Here is a 22,194-nt window from a genome sequence, read left to right on the forward strand (position 1 = left end):
TCAGTGTTAAATTTTTGAATTAGTTGTATATGACCATTCATTCTTGGCCGCTTCAGATATCAGCCATTTCAGTTGCCAGTTACTTTCATGTACACACCTGTTTTATAGCCAAGGTGTTCTTGCATGGATTAAACTTTAGTAATTGTATTCTTGGCCGCTTCAGATATCAGCTCTTTAAGTTACCAGTTACTTTTCACTGCAACTGAGCTGTTTTCTTTTTGTTTTTTTACATTGGGTTCCAGGTACTTGTAGTTTCTTGGGCGCGCCTTTTTTACAGCGAAGGTGTTTTTGGGGTGGATATCACTCATTTTTGTCAGTGATAGACTCTACATTTAGTTTAAAAGGTAATTTTTTTTGGAAATGAGCAATTAACATTAATGCAGAATATTATCTTGGAGAGTCAGTAAAATCCATACATAATAATGATTGTTTCATAACACCGTAAATTCGGAAGTATGAATTTACGGTGTAGTATGACTGTTCTATTAGAGTAAATCTATCTTCACTGCCTGCATGTGACGAATATATCTCATATCTGTGCATGTTAAATGCTTCAGACACCTAATTAAACTTGCAAGTGACTAATTAGTTTACAGTTGCTACACAGCTATAAATACATTTGTAATTGTTATCACCATAATCATTTATCATGTTATAACCATTTTTTATTATTTTGGTCACAACTTCAGGATTAGAGCAGCAGAGAAAGGAATAGAGGACTCAACCATCAAGACTTGTATATGGGAGATGGAACAGTATTGCGATGGACAATGCCGGTACTAACCCCTCAAGGGTGTTGCAGTACAGTATAGATGCAAGACCAGAGCCTCGATCGTCACCTTTTGACTGTGGTCACAACTTCAGGATTGGAGCAGCAGAGAAAGGAATGGAGGACTCAATCATCAAGACTCGGGGAGATGGAATAGTATTGCCAAGGATAATGCCAGCACTAACCCCTCAAGGTTGCCACAGTGCAGTATCAATACAACCACTCCAACCAGTGCATAAGACCAGAGCCTCGATCATCACCTTTTGACTGAAATTTTTATACTTGATGAAGCAATTAAAACAAAAAAGTTGTAGTACTTATACTTTCCTGAGGGAGCATGCCCCCAGAGTCCCAGACTCCCTTGCCTGTTCAGCAGAATAATAGGATTGAGCCTTACTACCACTTTCACCTTTATTCTTGGCCCGGATGTACATATCGGCAACATAATACAGTAGCTGTAGATAATGCCCCTAGGCAGAGCTATAGAGGTGGGAATTTTTCCCTACTATCACACTATCACAGTAGTTCTTCTCGCAGTTCTTTGCCTGGCCATCATCAACTGCTGTCAAAACATTAGTGTCGTCCCCCAGACCCTTCCTCAAGCATACTTACCACACAAAAATAACTTAGTTTAGCAGTGCACAAACAATTATTGACAGCATATGTACACTTACCGCATTGTTGAACCATGTATACTACCAGAATCCACCGGATTGACAACTAACACGTGATCTATTTAGGGGAAATCTCGTGGAAAGTCCCTAATTACATTAAGCGGACACTCGTGATACGTGGTTTTAAATTGAATGGTTTAAGAATGTAACTAGATGGTGAGGCGTACTTTAATCGGCTCGACTTTAATGAGAAACTCGAGCCCCTCCTGAGAAACTACATCGCTTGAGCAACGCTTGAAGAAGTAAGAGTCAAGAATACTGATCGAGGTACTCTATGATATATGCCGGTCTTGAATGCTAACGAAACGAGGAGTGAAGTTTGTGTAACGTGTCACATCGCCACACACTGATTCACCGTGTTTGTGCGATAGGGTTTATGGACCTGTCCACCAGATGCTGAAAGGAAATTCATTCCACCACATGTTGAAAGGAAATTCATTCCAACTTGTGAAGTTATTGATATACTCATTGTTGGGGTCCACGGGGACATCGATGATCATTTACCAGTCAGCTGTAAGTAATGTCACAACAGAAGGAAAGGAACCATTTCCATACCCCGGCTATGGCATACTGATTTTCCTGGTCAGTTTATGTACACTCAACCACAGATCGAAATGTAGAACTTTGGTTACAGGTGGAAAATAAACACCTTGCATGTGTGTTTAATTTAAGGTTGACTTCAGTGCCTGCTTTTTCTTTTACAGGTCTCGGTATCGAGTGTCATGAATTTCAGGTCAGTTGACATACAGAAGAATTGTATTATTGCAATTGTTGTTTTTGTAGTTATCAATTATCACTGTATACTAGTGATGTGAATTTGCAGGTCAGTCTACTCAGATGAATCGGGTATAGTGTTGATGGGTTCAAACAAATATCCAGTGTAGACTGTAGTGGCATCAAGGGTGTTAATTTCTAGGTCAGTTTACATGTTGTGATGTTAGTGATTTTTTCCTAGTACCCAGATGTTAAGTGTATTGTATTTAATGCCTAGCTACCTGTTATGTTTTTAAATTATGGTATATCAGTGTAGACAGTACAACAGTAAGCCTTCTGTGTTGTAGTAGCTATTTGTTTCATAATTATGCTGTTGTCCTGGAATGGCACAATTTTTGGGCAACCAGTGTGAAGTCCAGTGGTACAAACATTGTATTATGACCAAGTTGTGATAGCGTACTTTTGTTTGACTAATGTCCTAATGTTCAGGTTTGACATGCTTACCCAACAGTTATGTTATTCATTCACTTAGCCTGGGATATAATTTTTGTTCATTTTGATTATCCATGCTATTATTGATACAGCTCGGCATGTTGATTTTTTATACATTCTCTTTTAATTCAGTGCCTGCTGGATTGTGTCATCAGATATCGAAACAAGTGTTTTTGGTGTTGCAACCAATGTTCCAGGTCAGTTGCATGAGTATTTAATTTAAGGTTAACTTCAGTGCCTGCTTATTCTTTTACAGGTCTCAGTATCGTCATGCTGACATACAAGAAATCATCACTATTGTTGGAACTATTTTTAGTCAAGTCTTGATGTGATGTTGATTAACGTTGTTACACATTGTTGTATGTTTACCATATGGCAAGAAATTTTCATGGCCATCATGAAATTTGAATATTGTGTAAGTTGTGTGGAGCAACCCCAACTCATACATGGTCACTGGCAAACCACGAACCACATTTGAGCCACAACACCACCAACCACATTCGAGCAACCCATTACAAAATTTTGTTGCACCATTTGTGTGTGCATAATACTTAATGAAAACCACAACACAAGCTACATGGTAAACACTACATAGAGGTGGTAACCCCTAAAGGCTTGTTACCTTTTGTATTCACCTTATCGGCCTTTGTGGTTAATCTATTAAAAATTACATGTAAATAGAGAATTGAAGAGTATGCTTAAAGCACCTTCGCTAGTGATTTTGTTCTTCACACCATAAGACAACTGGCGATTTATAAACGCTCACATGGGGTATGGCACTAAATGGAATTTAAAAGATTTCTGCTTAAAACGCCATCCCTAGGGAACTTACGGTTCAGCACGTTGTCACAACTTGTTTATCAGGCATTAGAGTTTGTGTCCACGTCGTGCCTTTAAAAGTTATTGTAGGGATTAGAGGTTTGATTGAAGAAAATACGCGTATAGGCAAACCTGGATTGGATAATGTCAGTGCTAGATGGACTATACAAACACGACTATGTTGACTGGTATAACGTGACACTAATTGTAACATAAGGTAGAGAAATAAAGTGAAATACGCCTATTTTTTATTTTGCGATGGTTACTTTTTTATTTTAGCGAGGTCGCAAGAAAACTATGATGATGACGACTCCTAAAGATTTTTTTATCACGTAACGCAATACAAATCTATTGAGAGATGTTGCATAATCTAGGACTAATATTGCAAAATCGGCCCTACACGTAAATAACTCACAGTAGTGGCCGCGCGTCTTTTAATTGAGCGTGCGCTTTGTAGTTTCTTGGCTGTGCGACTCACTACCGTGAGTCTTGATATTGCACTGTGGTCAGAGCATTGCAACTTAATAACACACTCATATGATGTACTTATTGCAGTCTACAAAGTACAAAACCACAAACAATGTTATAATATACATACTACATTCTGCAGTAGTAAGTACCATACGCAAATTATGTCACTTTGAATGGTCCACGTTTAGTGGTACATTACTACTACTTAACATTTTGTGATAATGTTACTTCACTTACTAGTGGCAGTGATTGCAAAATCTATAACTTGTACAATAATATTAGTTGATGATGGATTGGAAATATTTACTGTTAATATCACTGACCCAATACTCTCAGTAAAAATTCTTGATACTTCAGTAAATCCCACAACAACAGCTGAAAACGTAAATGGAAAATATACACAGGTAATTTTAAAATGTGTACTATATGATAATATTTATTACATAAACAGTGTACACTTACTGTCACTATCCAGTATAGTAACTGTGGATTGGTCAGGATAATTGACAGTAACATGGTCGGGTAGTGTGGATGGGTCAATGGTGACAGTAAACATTTCAGTGTTTTCTAATGTGTTATCATTGTTTACTGGAACATCAAATGGCACACTGGTCTGTCCAGCAGTAAATGTGACAGTGTATGGACCAGAATCATAATCAACACCTCCTGTAACATCAAGGCACACATAATATTGTGTTGTGCAGCCAAGAAAAGCCAGGAAGGGTGCACTAGAAGAACAAGTATGCATTATATTGGAACTAAGTAAACATGGTTTTCATGCATTTTGCAGTTCGGTCATAACACAACACCAACGTGCTATTTTTGTAGAAAAATATATTCAGGACAGGTACTGTATATATATCAAATTTGACCAGTCATCTCTAAGCTACAAATATTCAAAGTTCGTCTTATGTTCTTCAAATTTTTCTTCCAGTTATGTAACGATTTTCTTCTCACATTTTTTGGGGAACAGCTATAACTCATGTATGCTTTATTTGGATGGTACAGAGATCATAAAACTACACATTCATGCTTTGATAAAGATTGCATAATGTGCAAGTTATAAACGAATTTAAAAATTATAAGTTCATTGTGTGTCACGTTTACAAAGTAAATTGCATATAAAAATATGTTGATAAATTTACCACTGTACATCAAACCTTTTGTGATTTGAAAGTATGGAGAGTGTTAGCTAAGGAGATATAAAGCAAACATCAAACATGTGGAGCAAGTACAATTCAGATATTCTAACAGAATAGTCACCGAGAAGTAAAATAACATGCATGAATAAGTGAATAACATTGAAAAAGATTTGTCCAGGGTCTGGTCCAGGAACCTTCACACTTTTATGCCTCAACCTTTTACCACTTAGCCACCACTGTTAGTTGCTTACCTTATCCAATTTTCACTCTATGAATGAAAACTATTCCAGAATACCAAAGTATATAAATTCATAGATCTATGTGTATCAATGGATATTCTTTAGAACATATTATTTGCATTGCATTAAAAGTACTAGTCCTTGTGTGCTCTGTTAGAGTACTAAAAATATTAAATAGTCAAAAATATGCTAAACTCCCAATGGATCACCAACAACACACTATTTGAGAAATCCATAAAATATTTAGAAATCCTGAAATCTAAATCATCTACAAAATGAAATATTTTTGTTTCTATAAGTTTATGACTGGTGCAAGTGGATATAGCTAAGAGCTATAATATTATTGAACAATGATGATGAAGATTGCTTTGACAACGACAAAGTAGCTATGATGACTATTTGGAGTAACAGCCTGCCAAATGTTTATGTACAAAGGACACTACTGTTGAAGCATCTGTGGTCCCCTGTCATCTACTGTCCCATTTCATGTACAAGTAGAAGTGCAAACACCTTGATATAATGCTTAAATTCTTAAAAAGTAGGACTCTCGTAAACATTTTTTGGGGAATTGCAGAAGAGTTGGTGACCCCTCAGCTATATCAAATTAATGTATATACATAACAATCACATGATCTAATAGAGTAGTCAAAGACAATGTACTGCCTGGACCACTTATGCAAGCTAGTTGAATCTTGTACACATTGATAAACTATCAAAGCACAAACCTTCAGTAATGTTTCAAAAATAACATGAAAACCAACCATACAAGTAAGAATGTGTCGATTCTTGTTTCTTGTCAGGCATAACAGGTGAATAAAAGCGATGATCAAAATGAGGTGCAATTTTTGGGAAGTGGACACTAAGGAACAAAATTTGCACAAAGATTGAGATGCTCTATTAGTATAATTAGCAGTACATAGCTAATTGTTGGAGCAAGTGGAGATTGATACTCCAACAGAAGAGTGAAATATGTTAAACAATGTAATTATACTCTGTACTATATACCAGTCAATATTGGTTAAAGCAAGTGAAGTTTGAGATACTCTAATAGAACAGTCACATTAAGGTGTGAAATTGTAGCTATGTAGTTGGAGAAAAATATGGAGCATAATATGGCCTATAATAGGTGATAAAAATTGCTCGAAAGAAAACTAGGTGAAAAAACCAAAATGCTAACAAATGTGTTTCAAGATACCATACTAGAGCAGTTATATAATTATGCATACAAAACTTTAACAAATAATATTTATTGATCGATTGATTTATTTATTGATTGATTTATTTACAGACTTTACAGTATAAAAAGTAGTGACAGACAAAATGTTGTGCAATGAAATAAACTAGTTATATTTATGTAAAATTACACTGATGGAATACTGGTATTATGTGCCAGCATCCCAAAACTACATTAAGTATAATTACTTAACCTAAAATTACAATTTAAGTAAAATTATGACTACTTGACTTGAAAGTTACAGTAACAAACTATTTAGCTTACAACAAATTAAAACAGTTGAGAAATAAGAGAGAAATTAATGTGATGAGTTGTGATCTGGACAGGACTAGATATGATCAAAGTTCATGCTCAAGAAGTAGTTGATACAGAAACTACATGGACAGAGATAGTGGAGTTTATGAGAGTCAAGTTAGCAATAAAATGTTTCCGGAAGAATGATTTAATTTAATTTTTGATGGTAATTGTAGATAGGTCCATGTTGATAATTGGTAGAGAATTCCACAGTCTGCAGTTAAAATAGAAGTTTCATTGTTTGTATATGAAGTAACAAAACAATACAAAACTAATCTACAATTAGTGTCAATGTGAGGCTTTCTGTTTACCTGTAGATAGACAAAACCGGCCCCAGTGCTGGCCTGTGACCAGCTTTGGTACATGAATATACAAAAAGAAATCATATCTAATCCAAAACACCTAAGCTGTGAAAAAGGGTACATACTTCCAAAAATAGGCAGGATGTGAATCATGTGATATCAAAGGTGGGAGCCATGAAATGACAGCAATGATATTGCTATTTCTTGGCTATCACCTTCGATATCACATTTTTTTCATACTGGAAGGCTGCGCCCTTTTTCACAACATGGATTAGATTGCAACTATTAGCATTTTGTGATGATGCTACTTCACTCACTAGTGGCAGTATTCTGAGTATCTCTAACTTGTACAGTAATATCAGTTGATGATGGGTTACTGAGAACTAGTACAGGTTGTGCTGGTCCATCATCTTCATCAATTCTGTATGATGATTGACTGAAGGCAACAGTGATAGCTACAGTACATGTACAAAATAAGCTGTGTACACCACGCACATAACTAGAAGGAAATTACATGTACCTACAATTGTTACCCAGTCTTGGAAAACTGGTCTTATTGACCATGTCAGCAGATCTGATTTTTCACCTAGAACACAAAGCTACATGAATAAACTATCTAATTTCACAATCAGAATCAGTTAGACCTGAGTGGTCTGCTTTCGCTGGCTGCTTTTCCCAAGCCCAGTGACGATCTGGACATGCGGTGTGGAGCCTTAATGGAACTCTGGTCAGCCTAGGGATGGCTGTGTGCTGCTGTACAGCTCCGTGGTGTTGAATAAAGACCTGTATTGTAAATTTCCTTTCATTTTAGCCAGTTTTGACACCTGAGCGGCCCATAACTTGGCCTAATTCATCTCTACACCTTCCTTTTTGAATTTTTAACAGCCTCTTTCCCTCCTTCTAGGCCAATGCCTTTCTCCCATTTTGGAGCTCGCTTGATACAGTCAGCCATGGTTTTAAAACTATCTATAATGGTGGGAAACGTAGCTGTAGGCTACTCACAGGGTGGATACTCTTGAAGGCAAGGGATGGGTGTAAAACATGTGAAAATTTGGTACACATAGCTTCAACTATTGGCAAGCTACAACGCACTAAATACTTAAAACCAACGTTTCTCGATACTTTTAAATAGGCAATAAGACTGGTTTTCCCATAATGGGTCACAATTATGTTATAGTGTAGTTAAAATTATCATCCAGTATGGTAGTGGTGCTGTATCATACACTACGATAGTACTGTATAGTAGGGACCACAAAGGAGTAGGCGTGGCCCATGAAATAATATCACCCAAAAAACAGCTTCAATTTCCCCTAATGACAATCAGGCAGTATTGGTTAGGTGAAACTAAGCCCAAACAAGCTTTCAGATCGACCCGAAATGCTTTCAACAAGTTGCTATGGAATTTTAAAAATAATTTATTTAACAGAATTTTCTACTGACTAAGTAAGTAACTGACTGACTGATCTCTTCGTAACTCGATAATGGCTAAGGCTACGGGCTTGATTTTTTCACTGTTCGACGTTGCTTCGTCCCGACAGGTGCCTTTTGGCATACTGCAGTACGTACAATGCAATCTTCATGGACTTACCAGTGTCCTCCTTTGTGTCCCATTCATCTTTGCTGACAGCAAAAAGTGTCAATTTGGCGATAGCACGTGATGGCTTCCCTTCACGTAACAGAAATCGTCCGTATTTTTCATAGCAGCTATTTTGATAGTAGAGGTGCTTGTCAAACAGTTCTTGATTCGTACTGTTGTGTAATGGGTTGAACACAGCCAACAATGAAGCGTAATGGATACTTCACTTTTCATACAATAATTGGTATAACTGGGGCGTGCGGCATCATTTTTTTCTTTTGGAATGTGTCGCGGTGTGCAGAGGTGCTTTTCGAACAGTTCTTGATTTGAAAATGCTGCGTGTAATGGGTTGAATATAGCTGACAACGAAGCGTAATGGATACTTCATTTTTTAGATGATAATTGGGGCGCACGGCCCCATTTCAGATGCGGTATGCTTGGGTTCACCAGTCATAATAATTATTTATAAAGAAAGTTAACAAACAAGTACACAGAAAAATTTGGAATTTTCAACTAGAGTAGGGACCATAGCACATCGATAAAAAGTACTGAAACAAGCTGGAGTAGTGCACGATAATCACAGTAAAACAATAAGAAGTGTTATATCCCTACTGTGCTCAAGAAATGCACAGTAGGGATACAACACTTCTTATTGTTTTACTGTGATTTAATATCATGCACTACTCCAGCTTGTTTCAGTACCTTTTATCGATGTGCTATGGTCTCTACTGTGGTTGAAAATTCCAAATTTTTCTGTGTACTTGTATATATTAGGGATCACAGAGATTTGCAATCCATTACAAAATAATATTAACCAGAAACCAGCCTCACAATCATAATATCTTCATGGTGCCATGGATGTATTGTTAAGTATAACCTAGCCCAAAAGTGCTTCTATAAATTACTACATAATTTGTAACAGGGATTATCTGCATCTTCCATAGTGACTGGATTGATTACAGAGGTGCTCTCATAGTGTTCTTCATTTGTAATACTGCACAATGGACTGAGCATACTGCAGATTGGGTAAATGTGCTCCGTTAGTGGTTGTATTTGAAACCTTGTGTTTGAAAACAGCACTTACATGGTGGAATATGTAAATGGAAATAGAATCTGTATCAGCTGAAAATTAGCCACTCTGCTTTGTCAATAATAGTTGAAGCACACATTCAGATGAAATAACTAAATCTGGTGCCATTCTTTCATTTGATGCAGTGTGCACAAGTTCACCACGTAATGTTGCTATATGGGTAGGTGACGGCCTATTATGTCCAAAATTTTACCTATTATGCTTTTGAGCATTGTTCAAAACTACTTAAGCCTATTATGCTCAAAATTATGCTTTCAAAACCAAGATTATGCTCAAGAACTGACTGTTTTATTAGGCTAGATTAGTGTTTTCAGACTGCTGCATTAGAGTAAGTGACTGCGCTATTGAGTATTTCAATCTTATTTCTGCAAAGTGTTAATGGCCAACAAAGAAATGATTAATTATGTTATATTTCATGTTCTTAAAATCACTAATATTACTATTGGCAGTGATTATCCTTCAGGCACGTAGCTATTGTGCATTTTAATTAATTTTTCAAATATTGTCCCTATTATGCTTGATGCTTTTGATCATTTATTATGCTTTACATTATGTCAGCATAATTGGCCAGGGCCTAGCTATGAGGAAAATTCCTACATTGTTCAAGAGACACGGTAGTGTGTTGTGCGGTACAATAAGCCAGCACATCACACCATGGGTGTATTGACAGGTAGAAAGTAAATGCAATTTTATACATATGTAGCTCCATGATTGCTTAATCAATAGGAAGCAATTTTGTTATAGAATTATCTACTAGGTATTTAGTGGAGTCCACTAACCAAATTTGATGAAAGTTTCTCTAACCGTTCTGAGACATGAGTGACCAAAGTTTTGGGTTTTTTTCTTTGGTCTTTTCTTCATTTTCTGCTTATTCTGCACACTTTGCAAAATCTGCTATAAAACACAAGTATACACTCCAATCAAGCTACAATCTGGCAACATTAAATGGGATATTAAAGCATAGATACTAGAATGTAATGGATTGGAAACGCAATACATTTTACGGTTACGGGCTCGATATGGTCACGTGATGACATTTACGGGGCACAGCAGCATTTTCAATAGGCACAATACATTTTTGTCGAATTCGCCCAGAGTTTTCTCGAAAACAGGTGGCTTGTTCAATTCGTTCATACTTTTTTTTTAGCACTCTCAAAGGTATGAACTTTTCTTTAGTATAGCATGTATCGCTAGACTCGTTTTCACAAAGCCAGGAAAACCCCCACAGCCACTACCGTCATGTAGCCATTCTTTTGCTTTGCTTACGGAAAGTAACTGCTGTACAGTGCTAAAAATAATTATTTTGTATTCATTACTATGTGGCGAAACTGTTCAGCACTTCTAAAACTTCGTATGTAATACGCCCTATGCACTAAAACCCCCACAGTAGTTTTTGAACACAAATTTCATGTTCCTTCCTTCACACCTTCGGTTGTACGAAGCGACTAACTTCAGTCACAAACCAGTAAATAGCTGAATCCTTTAGCAATGATTTAACACTTTATAAAACCTGTAATAGTAGTCTCAGTGTTAAGAACAACTGCAGTTTGTACACTTGGTAACGTTGCCATAAATCACGTGACAGTATCGAGCACGTAACCGTAAAATGTATTGCGTTTCCAATCCATTATGTTCTAGTATCTATGATTAAAGTAAATCTTAGTACCAATCTTGGCGAGAACCCAAGCAATATTGATGGAGGTATGACCAAATATTCGTGTAAAATAATGTCTAAATTCTGTTACTCCTACAGGGTAAACCACTTCGAAAATCAGTTGAAAATTTGTCTGTAGTTAGATTAACCATAATAGGAGTACCTCTTGGTGGTTTGGAAGAAATCAAGATTAAGACCACAAAGATACAACACGAAAACCAATGGTGTAATGATCATGCAATCGAGTTTTGTTAATAACAACCTTTAGTTGCCACATCTACTAGGCAAACTGCTTATAGGAATGAGCTGAAATCAGTGTGTAGGTGGATTAGTCATAGTAAAATAATCATCCAGTGGTTTAGAAGATTTCACAGTAAAACATTTCAGAAACCAACTACGTAAAAAAAAAGTTCTTGATCAAGATACTGTACTCTAGTAGTGCAGTCACCCTATTAGAACATTCAGTAAGTTGCAAGTCATCTTGTAGAGAGTTCAGCTCCAATCAAGCGAAAGAGTAGAGTTCAGTTACAAACAACTCACCTTGTAGAGACTACAAGCCACCCTGTACAAGTTCAGCTACAAACAAGTCATTGTGTAGAGAGTACAGCCAGGAACCTGTGGAGAGATCATTTAGAAACAAGACACCCGGTAGTGGCTACAAACAAGTCACCCTGTAGGTATTTCAGCTACATATCGATTGAGTTCAATTGTAAAAATAAATTGTACAGAGCGTAGAGTTCAACTATATTACAAGTCATGCTGTCTATGCCACAAGTCACCTTAAAGGGAGTTCAGCTACAAACAAGTTACCCTGTAGAGAGTTAAACTACAAACAAGTCACTCTTTAGAGAGTTCAGTTGACATTACACACATTGCTTGCTGTATGGTATGCCCTGATTTTGGTCAACTATTTTGTACGGGTAATAATATCGGTGGTAGTAATAGGGTGATGGTAGGGGAGGTTTATGGGCTTACTATAGGAGGAGCAAGAAGATCAATGGAATCCAGATGTCCGATTTGAGCTCTCTATGGACCCTTCTAGCACTCAAATCACTCACAAAGGAAGGAGAATGCAACTGGTGAGCTGTCTGAGCTTGCCTGCTCACTATACACACCATTCTAACAAAGTCATGACCATTGAATGGTGCCAGACCTCCACTCATAAGTCCGATAAATGCTGTGTAGAATCCAGACTCACCAATTTTGAAGAAAAAGTGGAATATGACAGTGTATTTGGCCAGCAATACATTTCTGGTAAAAATGTGAGTTTGATTTTGTGTGCATGGAAGCCGGGTTATCTCAAATTCATTCACATATTTCCTCTGAATCTAACCTACAAGTTATTTGAAAGATTTTTCTTAGACTAGCAGAGTTACTTTAGTTACTTTTGTAAATAACTGAATACTCTATTACTTTGTAACAAAGTAACTAAGTAATATACTAGCTACATGCTTTGTAAATAGTAACTTGTAACTAGGAATACTGTCTAAAGTGTAAATGAGCTACAATAGTAACTAGAACAAATAGTCATATAGTAACTAGTGATCATACTTTAAAATCCAGAACACTATTGCACCATCTACAGCCACATTCTGTGTATACTGTTCTTCATGATTAACAGACAGAACATGGGATGAAAGTAAAAAGAAAGTGGTACTAGTTTTTTCCTTAAGTAGCTACCCCAACTCAATTGACTAGTTATTTTTTGACAGACACGGTTAGTAATACAAAAGGCTGTCAAGTGACCAGTAAAGTGTGATTCTAAGAGAAGCCTTTAAATGTACTGTGGATAGTAATTGTAGTTTCAGAAAAGGCACAATTGAAATTGGTTTTAAACTGCTTAGTATACTTACTCAGCCCCACAGAGACATTAGTTATTTCAGTTGTGAGTGTTGTGGATGTGCCTTTACACAGTCAAGCTAGCCACATTAATATATTGGGTCATTATATATTAACATACCATCATCATTCACAATGGTAACAGTAGCTACACCAGGGGTAACACGAGCAAGATTAACAGGTAGTGAGGATGGATCAACAGTGAGAGTGAACTCCTCATCTTCTTCACCTATAATATCATCATTTATGGGGACTCTAAATAAGACCCTGGTGACTCCAGCAGGAAATGTAACAGTGTGTAGTCCTAAATTATAATCAACACCTCCTCCTGTAACATGGACACAGTAACTTACATTAGTGATCATTCTGATTCGTCTAACTAATTACTCACCAGTAGCTGTTTTATCAGTGCTAAAAACTTGTACAGTGATATCAGTTGATGATTGGTTAGTGAGAACTAGTTCAGGTTGCACAAGCCTAGCTCCTTCATTGATTTTGTAGACTGACTGACTGAAGGACACACTGAGGTCTGTGTACAATGAAGGATAATACAATATAAATACATACCACCAATACACTTGTATGTGTATATTTGAATCACAATTTAATGATCTTAATAAGAGGCAACAGCAGTATAGTCACCTTTATGTAAACACCTCTTCTGAAGATATATTTATGATGGATTACCAGTTTACATTGGTTATCATCAATGTGACTCTGAACACAATCAGCACTGACAGTTTAGTTGTCTGCTAAACTGTTCCAACACATGACTCTTTTGTGAGCATTTTAGTGCAGCTCTTGACTTTCAGCATAACTGTTTCTCTTAGTTTTCAGCTAAGCTCTGCTCATTACCCAATATACATAAGGAAAACAATAAATGAAGTTTTCCTAGAATCAATCTTCTTATATCAACTTTTGGAGGTACAAAGCAAGAATTATGGACAATTTATGTATAATTCATATATTAAATCAAAAATAATGTAGGGATTTAAGTGATAAAAATAATGAAACAAGAAATGAATGATTACAGCATAGCTCAGTGAGAAATCCCTACTTTGGCATTGAACAAAAAATTGTTACAACATGCCAATGTAGGGATTTTTCACTTAGCTATGCTGTAATCATTCGTATTTTGTTTCACTACTTTTTATCGCTTAAATCCCAACATTATTTTTGAATTAATAATTTCTATGTATATTTGTATGAATTATACACATGAATGGTCCATAATTCTTGCTTGTGCCTCCAACAGTTGATATAAGGAGGATAACTGGGTAATAGGCAGAGCATAGTCAAAAACTAAGAGGAACAGCTATGCTGAAAGTCAAGAGCTACACTAAAATGCTCACAAGAGTCATGTGTTTAAAATTTTACAGAATTTGCATTCAATCAAACTTTCAGTGTCATTAAATTACTTTCAAGTCAATCAACTATATATGAGCAAATAACTTGTAATATTTCATGTTAAGTCTAAGACAAATTACTTAATATTGGGCACACTCTTAACATGTGCACAGCAACACAGCTAGCATTCATATATACACAAATAAAAGGAATTTTAAGTTGGATTGGAAAAAATGTAGTGAAGCAAGGAAATAGCTAAACAGCAGTGAACTAAGAGAGATTGTCTATACCTGCAGATATACTATAATGGACATGTAATACCTAAACTCAGTCCATAAACATGACTGAATTAGGGATAAATGACCATTAGCATATCTGCAGGTGTGGACAACTTCTCTTGTTTCATTACTTTTTAGCTATTCCCTTGTTTCACTACTTTATTTTCCTATCATCAATTTAATATATTTTTTCTTTATCGCATGATTATGACTACTGAACCCACACATAAAGCATCAAAGAAAGAATGGAACCAGGAATACCATAAAATTAATTTTGTGTCTGAGTGTGTGCCCCAACTATCGATTACTGTAAAGTATGTTTCAATTTCAGTTATGTTCTCCCAGTGTTACAAACAAATTACAGTACAAGAAGTGTCTCTACAATCAATCCATTTGCTATGGAAAGTACAGGCATTTAGTATGATAGCTAGTCAACATAGCCATGGAGAAACCATATCATGCTAGCACTGATCGACACCTTGCATTGTCAGTGGGACACATAACAGGACAAAGGAAAGTCCACGATTGCATGCATTGTAGGCACATCTCAGGATGAAGCAGCACAAACAATGAAGAAATGAAGCCCATAACCTAATCCATTGTGGAGTTATGCTTGGGTAGCAGGCAGTCAGTTACCGTTACAATAGTAGAAAATTCAGATTTTTAAAAATTTTGTAAAATTTTGCTCTGAAAACATTTTTGGCCTCAATTACACCTAACCAATTCTGGAACGCTGCCGTGAAAGAAAACTATGGCTGGTTTTAGGGTGATATTTAAGGCCAGAAAAGCCATGCCTAATTAATAGTACACATGATTTGTACAACACCAGTTTCTTACCAAAATATCTGTAGCTAGTAGCAACAACGATGCTTGCTAGCTCTTGTAGCAAAGGAAAGCTGGAATTCATCATCCTTTCAGCTATTTCCTGACTGGGCTCCATCAACAAGGCTTTCACATCATCAATGTCTTCTTGTGTGGCTGAAATAAACTGTATCTACATTATTGTATTGTATAAAATATTGCATTCCACCCCTCAGGTACTAGCCAGGTTACAACACAAACTGGTGCCTGGCAGAATTGATTCACGATCTTTGACATGTGTTAATTATGTTAGAAAATATTAATTTGAGAATAATATACTTCGTGAAAAATATTCTGGAATAATCAGGTGAATTACAGGAATGCTATTGGTGCAATATTATGTTTTGCTAGCAGTGCAATTCATCCGTTTGTGGGGGTGCAACAGGCTCATATTAAAATTATAAATTATAAATCAATGGTTATGTCAAAAGTATCTTTACTATGTTTGGGAATGCATGTATGTTGTACCAATGCATAATTTATTCTATTACAGCCCAATGATAATACAATAATATATGTATTTGACATGCAATATTTGCAATTATTGCATGGCCACCTTATTTACAATAATTGTAAGTAAAACATATCAGTAACACACAACCCTACTGTTAACATTATCCCTGTGACTGATTCAAATATCATAAGCTTTAAGTTATACATATTTTTAAAATTATTATTTACATCTACTCTACATCAACGGTTTTCAAATCTGACTCTTCTCCTACATGTCCAGAATCATTCAAGCAATCTTATCACTACCAGGCATTAAGAATGTAACAGCTGTCCTGTAGTTGCCAGTTCCTCCACTCACAGTAAGTACATGCCATTTGAAACAATTGATTCATCTGTGAAACTTTTTATACACAAATAATGAATGTCTACAAGCTAACTATGATGTTGATAGTAGTAACTGTGTGAAGGATTTTACTCGACAATGTGGCATTGTAAAGAGTTCTATGACATAAAATTAATTTTGTGTCTGAACACGTTCTCCAACAATCAAGTACAGAAGCCATTACACTTTGTCTTCAGCTATATTCCACCTATTACACAGCGATATGTACTAGTAATAGCATGGGTAGCAGTGAAATTTGGGATAAATATCACGAGTGTTGTATTGGAAATTTACCATTTCCAATACAACAAGAGTGGTATTTATCCCAAATTTCACTGCTACCCATGCTATTCCCAGTTAATACCATACTCGCTGCATATACGCATGCTGTGCATTAGCGTTGCTATGTATGCAATTTGTCACTATGTACTAAACATACTAAACACGGGTCGACACTAATTGGCGCTACATTGTTAACATAAATTCTAGCCAATGAAATTACAATTACAACTTTTTCACTGCTGTCAGTGAAATACGGGATAAATTTCACTGCTACTATTGAGACTTTTGTATGGGCAGTGAAACAAGTATGGTATTAAAATGAAGAACAGTATGAGAAGTGTCTCTGCAATCACCATTGAGAAATGGACAAGAGTAATAGCTACCACCACAGCCACAGAGGAACCATATCAAGCTACCACAAACCAACACTTTGCATTGTTGGTGAAAATAACTGGAGGACAAAGGTATGTCCGTGATGTGTGTATTGTACATACTGGGTTAGCAAAAAGGTACATCTTGGGACAAAGCAATGTCAAGCAGTGAATGAATCAAGTGCACAGCCTTATGCACTGTTGAGTTTTGCTTATCTGAAGGCATCAGTTAGTTAAAAATGAAAAGTGCAGAGAATTAATTAACATTTCAGCCAACTAGATGATTAGTGATGACAGTAAAAGTGTCATCAATAGACTTGTGTGGTTTGGCTCCATTACAAGTTTGGGAAAGAGTTGTAATGGATACTGCAATTTATGGCTTCACATAGGAAATGTATGGTGGAAATTTGGATTCACTGTAAATATTGTGTCAGGCATTTGAATGAAAAGATTTTGAAACATTTTTAGCAGGTCAAGCAGTGCTACAAATGAGCCAAATTTCAAGATTGTGTACAGTTGCATCCATGAGTTATTAAATGTTTTTGAGGATCCAGCTCAATGCATACATACTATAGTTAATCAGTTAATCAGTTAGCAAAAAAAATCAGTTAAATAAGATATTTCTAAAATTTCCATAAAAAACTATTTGGAAAGATTTGGGGTTGTTCTGAAGGCACTTTTGGGCTTGATTATGCTGTGCCAGTTTTGAAGGAAATCTGAGGTTAGATCTAGTGGAACCTCAGTTATACAGACCCTAGTTATACAGACCCCAGTTATCTGGACCCCAGTTATTAGGATTCTTGGTGAACCAAACTATGGATATGACTGTTCTCTATTAGAGTAGTGACTGTTCTATTAGGGTAGTTAAAATATTGATATTTTAAATGCTATTTCAAACTGTTTATGCACAATTTCAGAAATATGGACTTTTCAGACTTATGGACCAATCCTGGTCCCAATAACTGAGGTTCCACTGTATAGTACTCTATAATTATTAGGGATCATAGTGTTTTGGGTTTTTCTTGCCCTTCAAAAAATCACCTAAAAAGCAGCTAAAATACTGTATCTATGATTTCTATTAGCTTCTAGAGTTGTATTAAATCATCCTGGAGGGAGTATGTTCCCTAACCTCCCTAGGTTTAGCTGCTTTACAGCTTAGCTTTGGCAACAACAGTAGCTCAGATAGCCTTAACATACTCCTGACAATAATAATTAAATGTGATATATAACTTATTAGAATATTTGATAAGCTGCTTTATTAGGATATTTTCATGCTTTGTGCTTTCTCTTTGCAGTTTGTCTCTTACTTTGACCCTTTGAAACTCAAGGCCTGAAGATAATAAAGTTCACCCTCTGTGTTACTGTGTGTATTGTGTGTATCTGTTACTGAGTGAGTACAACTTACAGGCTGGAAATCAACTCCATCATATTCAGCACAACCAACACTTGAACCTGGTATTCCTGCTGGTCCAGGAATTCCTGGCAATCCTGGTAACCCTCTAGCTCCTTGACTACCTCTTCTTCCTTCTTTTCCGTTTTCTCCATTATCTCCTGGTGGACCTGATATGCCAGCAAACCCACGAGGGCCAGGTAGGCCTTTGTTTCCTTTGACACCCACTGGTCCAGTTAGTCCTATTGATCCAGGATCACCTCTGTCACCTCTACCTCCTTTTGCACCATTAGGACATCCTGATGGACACTGTACAACTACAATAGCATATAAAGGGTGGTAGTACATAAGATTAAGAAAATCACAAAGGTCTTAGAATATTGCAATGTGTACCCTACAACACAGTATCTTTCACTTAAGAGCTGTTTAATGCTCAATAACTGCATAATTGTTTTACACTAACTCACTGGTAACATTATCAGATTCCCTTCCCAACATACAAACTGTATCATCTCCAGGACGACCAGGTGGTCCACAGACACCAGGATCTCCTTTATCCCCACTATCACCAGTTACTCCATCTTCTCCTGTAAGTAAACTACTTGTGAACTTGAAAAATCTTTAAAATACAGCTGATAGTTATTGAGAAAGCTTAAAAGCATGTGACTACATAATTGTCTTGTGTGTATATAAATTCGCACATTCCACTCAAATATAATACATAACTTGTGCATTGCAGTGATTATTATTTTGAATTGAAGCTAAATAGCATATGCTTAATCCTGATAGTCAAACCCCATCTTATATCATGAATGCATTAATAAGATCATTTTGCATGGTTACGATGTATGAGCGAACAGGCTGCAGCACATGTTGCTGTCAGTCCTTCAGTGCTGGTCACTGTAAAGCACTAATAACAATAACAATAGCAATCAGTATAACTCCACTTTACACTCTAATATCAAACTGAAGAAATGTTTACCTTAATATATTGTTACACACACCATTAACTAAGTGAGGTTGACAAGCTAACTGTTTTTGACTAACTGACTAACTCACTGATCAGTTCTTTAAGATAGGTGTGAAAAATAGCTGAAAGGTATATGTAGGTTTACTGTTATATTATAAGGTGAAGCATACTGTTCCATGTTGTGTATATACATAAATGTTTATACAGCAAACATTATAAACTTGTAAAGTATATACCTGTAGGACCATAATGTCCCTTATCACCATTAGCTCCTTTTAATCCTGGAGTTCCATCAAATCCTGGTGCTCCTGGTATTCCTGGACTACCAGTATCTCCAGGATAACCTATTAACCCCTTTGGTCCTTTTGGTCCAATAACAGGTGGTGCTATAGTAATAAAATAATATTATTATGTGCTACTATTCATTTTATCATCCAGTGATGGTATTGTATACTAGCAACAATGGAGTATTTCCCCTCAAAAAAATATTGAACAGAAACCACTCTCACAATACCTTCATGACATCTTGGCAGTATTGGTGAGGTATAACCAAGCTAAAATGTGTCTTCAGTATGACCTGAAATGATCCCAAAAGGTTGCTACAAAATTTATTCAGTAAGATTTTCCACTGACTGACTACCTGATGCCATTAGGCAAACATAATTATATCGATACAATGACTAAGGGGATGGACAGACTTGACATTTTCACTGTTCAATACCGCTTTAGCCAGACAGATACCTTTTGGAATACTGCAGTACTTACGATACACGCTTACCTGTGTCCTCCATTTGTCTTTGTTGACAATGCAAGGTGTCATTTTGTGGCAGCTCTGTGTGATGGTTTCCCTAAGAATTTCTGTTGTGACAGGTAACTTACACAGCATTACAGAGGTCATCATACAGCATTACAGCGGTCCTTTTCTTGTAGTGTTCTTCATGTGTAATTGGCTGAACACAATTGAAATAAAACATAATGACTTACTTCATTATTTCAGTAATTGATAGTTGGGGCATGTGTTCAGATGAAAATAATAAGCCTGGCACCACTCCTTCTTCTAGTACGATATGCATAGGTTCACCAGATATATATAATAATTTTGCAAAAGGTGAAGAAACAAGTTCAAGAAAAGATTAGGAATTTTAAACTCTATTAGAGATTAAAGAAATAAGTAGTGAAACAGGGGAGGATGCCTACACCTGAAGATATACTTGCGGACATTTAATCCCTAATTCAGTCATGAGTACAGACTGAAGCAGGAATTAAATGTCCACTAGTATATTTTCAGGTGTGTCCTCCCTTGTTTCACTTCTTTTTATTGATCCCTAATCGAAATTAAACTTCTTAATTTTTGGTTGTACTTGTTTTATTACCTGAATTGTCAAAGACAGGATTCCTAAGGCTTTAGGATGATTCCCAGATTACAAAACAAGTATAAAACAAAACTACAAACATCTTACAAAAATCCCAAAACTAATAAAGGTGATGCTGAGTTTAACAAAACACACCAGGACGTGGGACATGGGAGGAGACATAACATGAAACTTTCACTTTACTTATATTATGTTAAAACATTTCCATTAGTGTTGGTTGTACTTGTAACACACCCATGAGGTTTGTAGGTGATTTGTAAACATGACACCTGAGGGTCGCAGGCCTGAGAGTGAAGTTGTTTACAAATCAGATACAAACCCAATTTGTATGTTATAACTGATTTGTGGTATGGGCATGTGCAGATCAAAAGTGTCATTTGTAACACGGAAAGAACAAGAAGGCAAGGCTAATATTGGCTACTGCTGAGCGCTGTGTACAAGGAATGGTTTTATTCGCTATTGACTGTCTTGATAGTTAGTTAAGTACTTCATTGTAGCTAGTTTATTCATTGGTAGCACGTTTTACATACACGAGCATGAGGTGCCATGTCAATGCCAATCACTACTGCTCAAAGTCATTTAGATGGGTGTAGCTAAAGTGTCTGATATTCATTGTTGCGTGGTGATAGTTTTGGTTAGCTTAATTTATTGGCGAACGAGTGTGTGGTATGTACAGATACCAACTTAGCCCAGCGGTTGTACTGCTTGATCTCTTTGAAGTAATTAGTGGCCTGACTGTGTGGCCAAAAGGTGGTACTTAGTCATGTCACAATCATTTTTAAACCGGTTTATAACTGATTTGTAACACTGGCAGCAGCCTTTTATCTTCCCATGCACCATACTACAAACCAATAATAAAGCATATGGTGAAGCCAAGTAGTTTATTAGCATCGAGGCCAAGTGCTTTATCATTATTTTGTATAGCAACAGCAAGGCAGTTCTTATGAAACTTTATAGTAGATTGAATCCAGTACATAAAATATGCTATGTTAACAGTAGTCCAGGTGAGTGTTAATAGTCCAGGTGTACCTTATTAGTAGTGTTCCAGCTTCCTTGTAGTGTACAACAGGTCTGTTAAGTTTTTTAATCCAGTGGACTAAGTTGCTGATTATATATAGAGTTTCAGTGTAATATTGAGCTGTCCTGAGGGCTGCTGATAACAAACCACTGGTGCATGT

General features: G+C 36.4%; 1 protein-coding gene and 1 long non-coding RNA gene across 4 annotated transcripts in view; one reads left to right on the forward strand and one right to left on the reverse strand.

The window, feature by feature from the left end:
- The first annotated feature begins 2,141 nt into the window (after positions 1 to 2,141).
- LOC136246075 (uncharacterized) lies at positions 2,142 to 3,052 on the forward strand. 3 transcript variants are annotated; one of them, XR_010696230.1, is made up of 4 exons: positions 2,142 to 2,176; positions 2,227 to 2,266; positions 2,782 to 2,846; positions 2,906 to 3,052. It is a non-coding gene; the product is annotated as an uncharacterized lncRNA (long non-coding RNA). The 3 variants fall into 3 exon arrangements; XR_010696229.1 differs by having other exon boundaries at positions 2,158 to 2,266; XR_010696228.1 differs by lacking the exon at positions 2,142 to 2,176 and having other exon boundaries at positions 2,247 to 2,359.
- A 1,124-nt stretch (positions 3,053 to 4,176) lies between these two features.
- The window catches only part of LOC136245224 (uncharacterized), a gene marked incomplete at its 3' end in the record, with an annotated part of 48,632 nt that continues 30,614 nt past the window's right edge, over positions 4,177 to 22,194 (reverse strand). Inside the window, 9 exon segments of the mRNA XM_066036717.1 lie at positions 4,177 to 4,314; positions 4,402 to 4,605; positions 7,468 to 7,605; positions 13,431 to 13,637; positions 13,701 to 13,838; positions 15,772 to 15,922; positions 18,689 to 18,990; positions 19,141 to 19,260; positions 19,880 to 20,029. Of these exon segments, the coding sequence (XP_065892789.1) occupies positions 4,177 to 4,314; positions 4,402 to 4,605; positions 7,468 to 7,605; positions 13,431 to 13,637; positions 13,701 to 13,838; positions 15,772 to 15,922; positions 18,689 to 18,990; positions 19,141 to 19,260; positions 19,880 to 20,029 (1,548 nt within the window).

The sequence above is a fragment of the Dysidea avara genome, chromosome 15, assembly GCF_963678975.1.
Source record: "Dysidea avara chromosome 15, odDysAvar1.4, whole genome shotgun sequence".
NCBI classification, from domain to species: Eukaryota; Metazoa; Porifera; class Demospongiae; order Dictyoceratida; family Dysideidae; genus Dysidea; species Dysidea avara.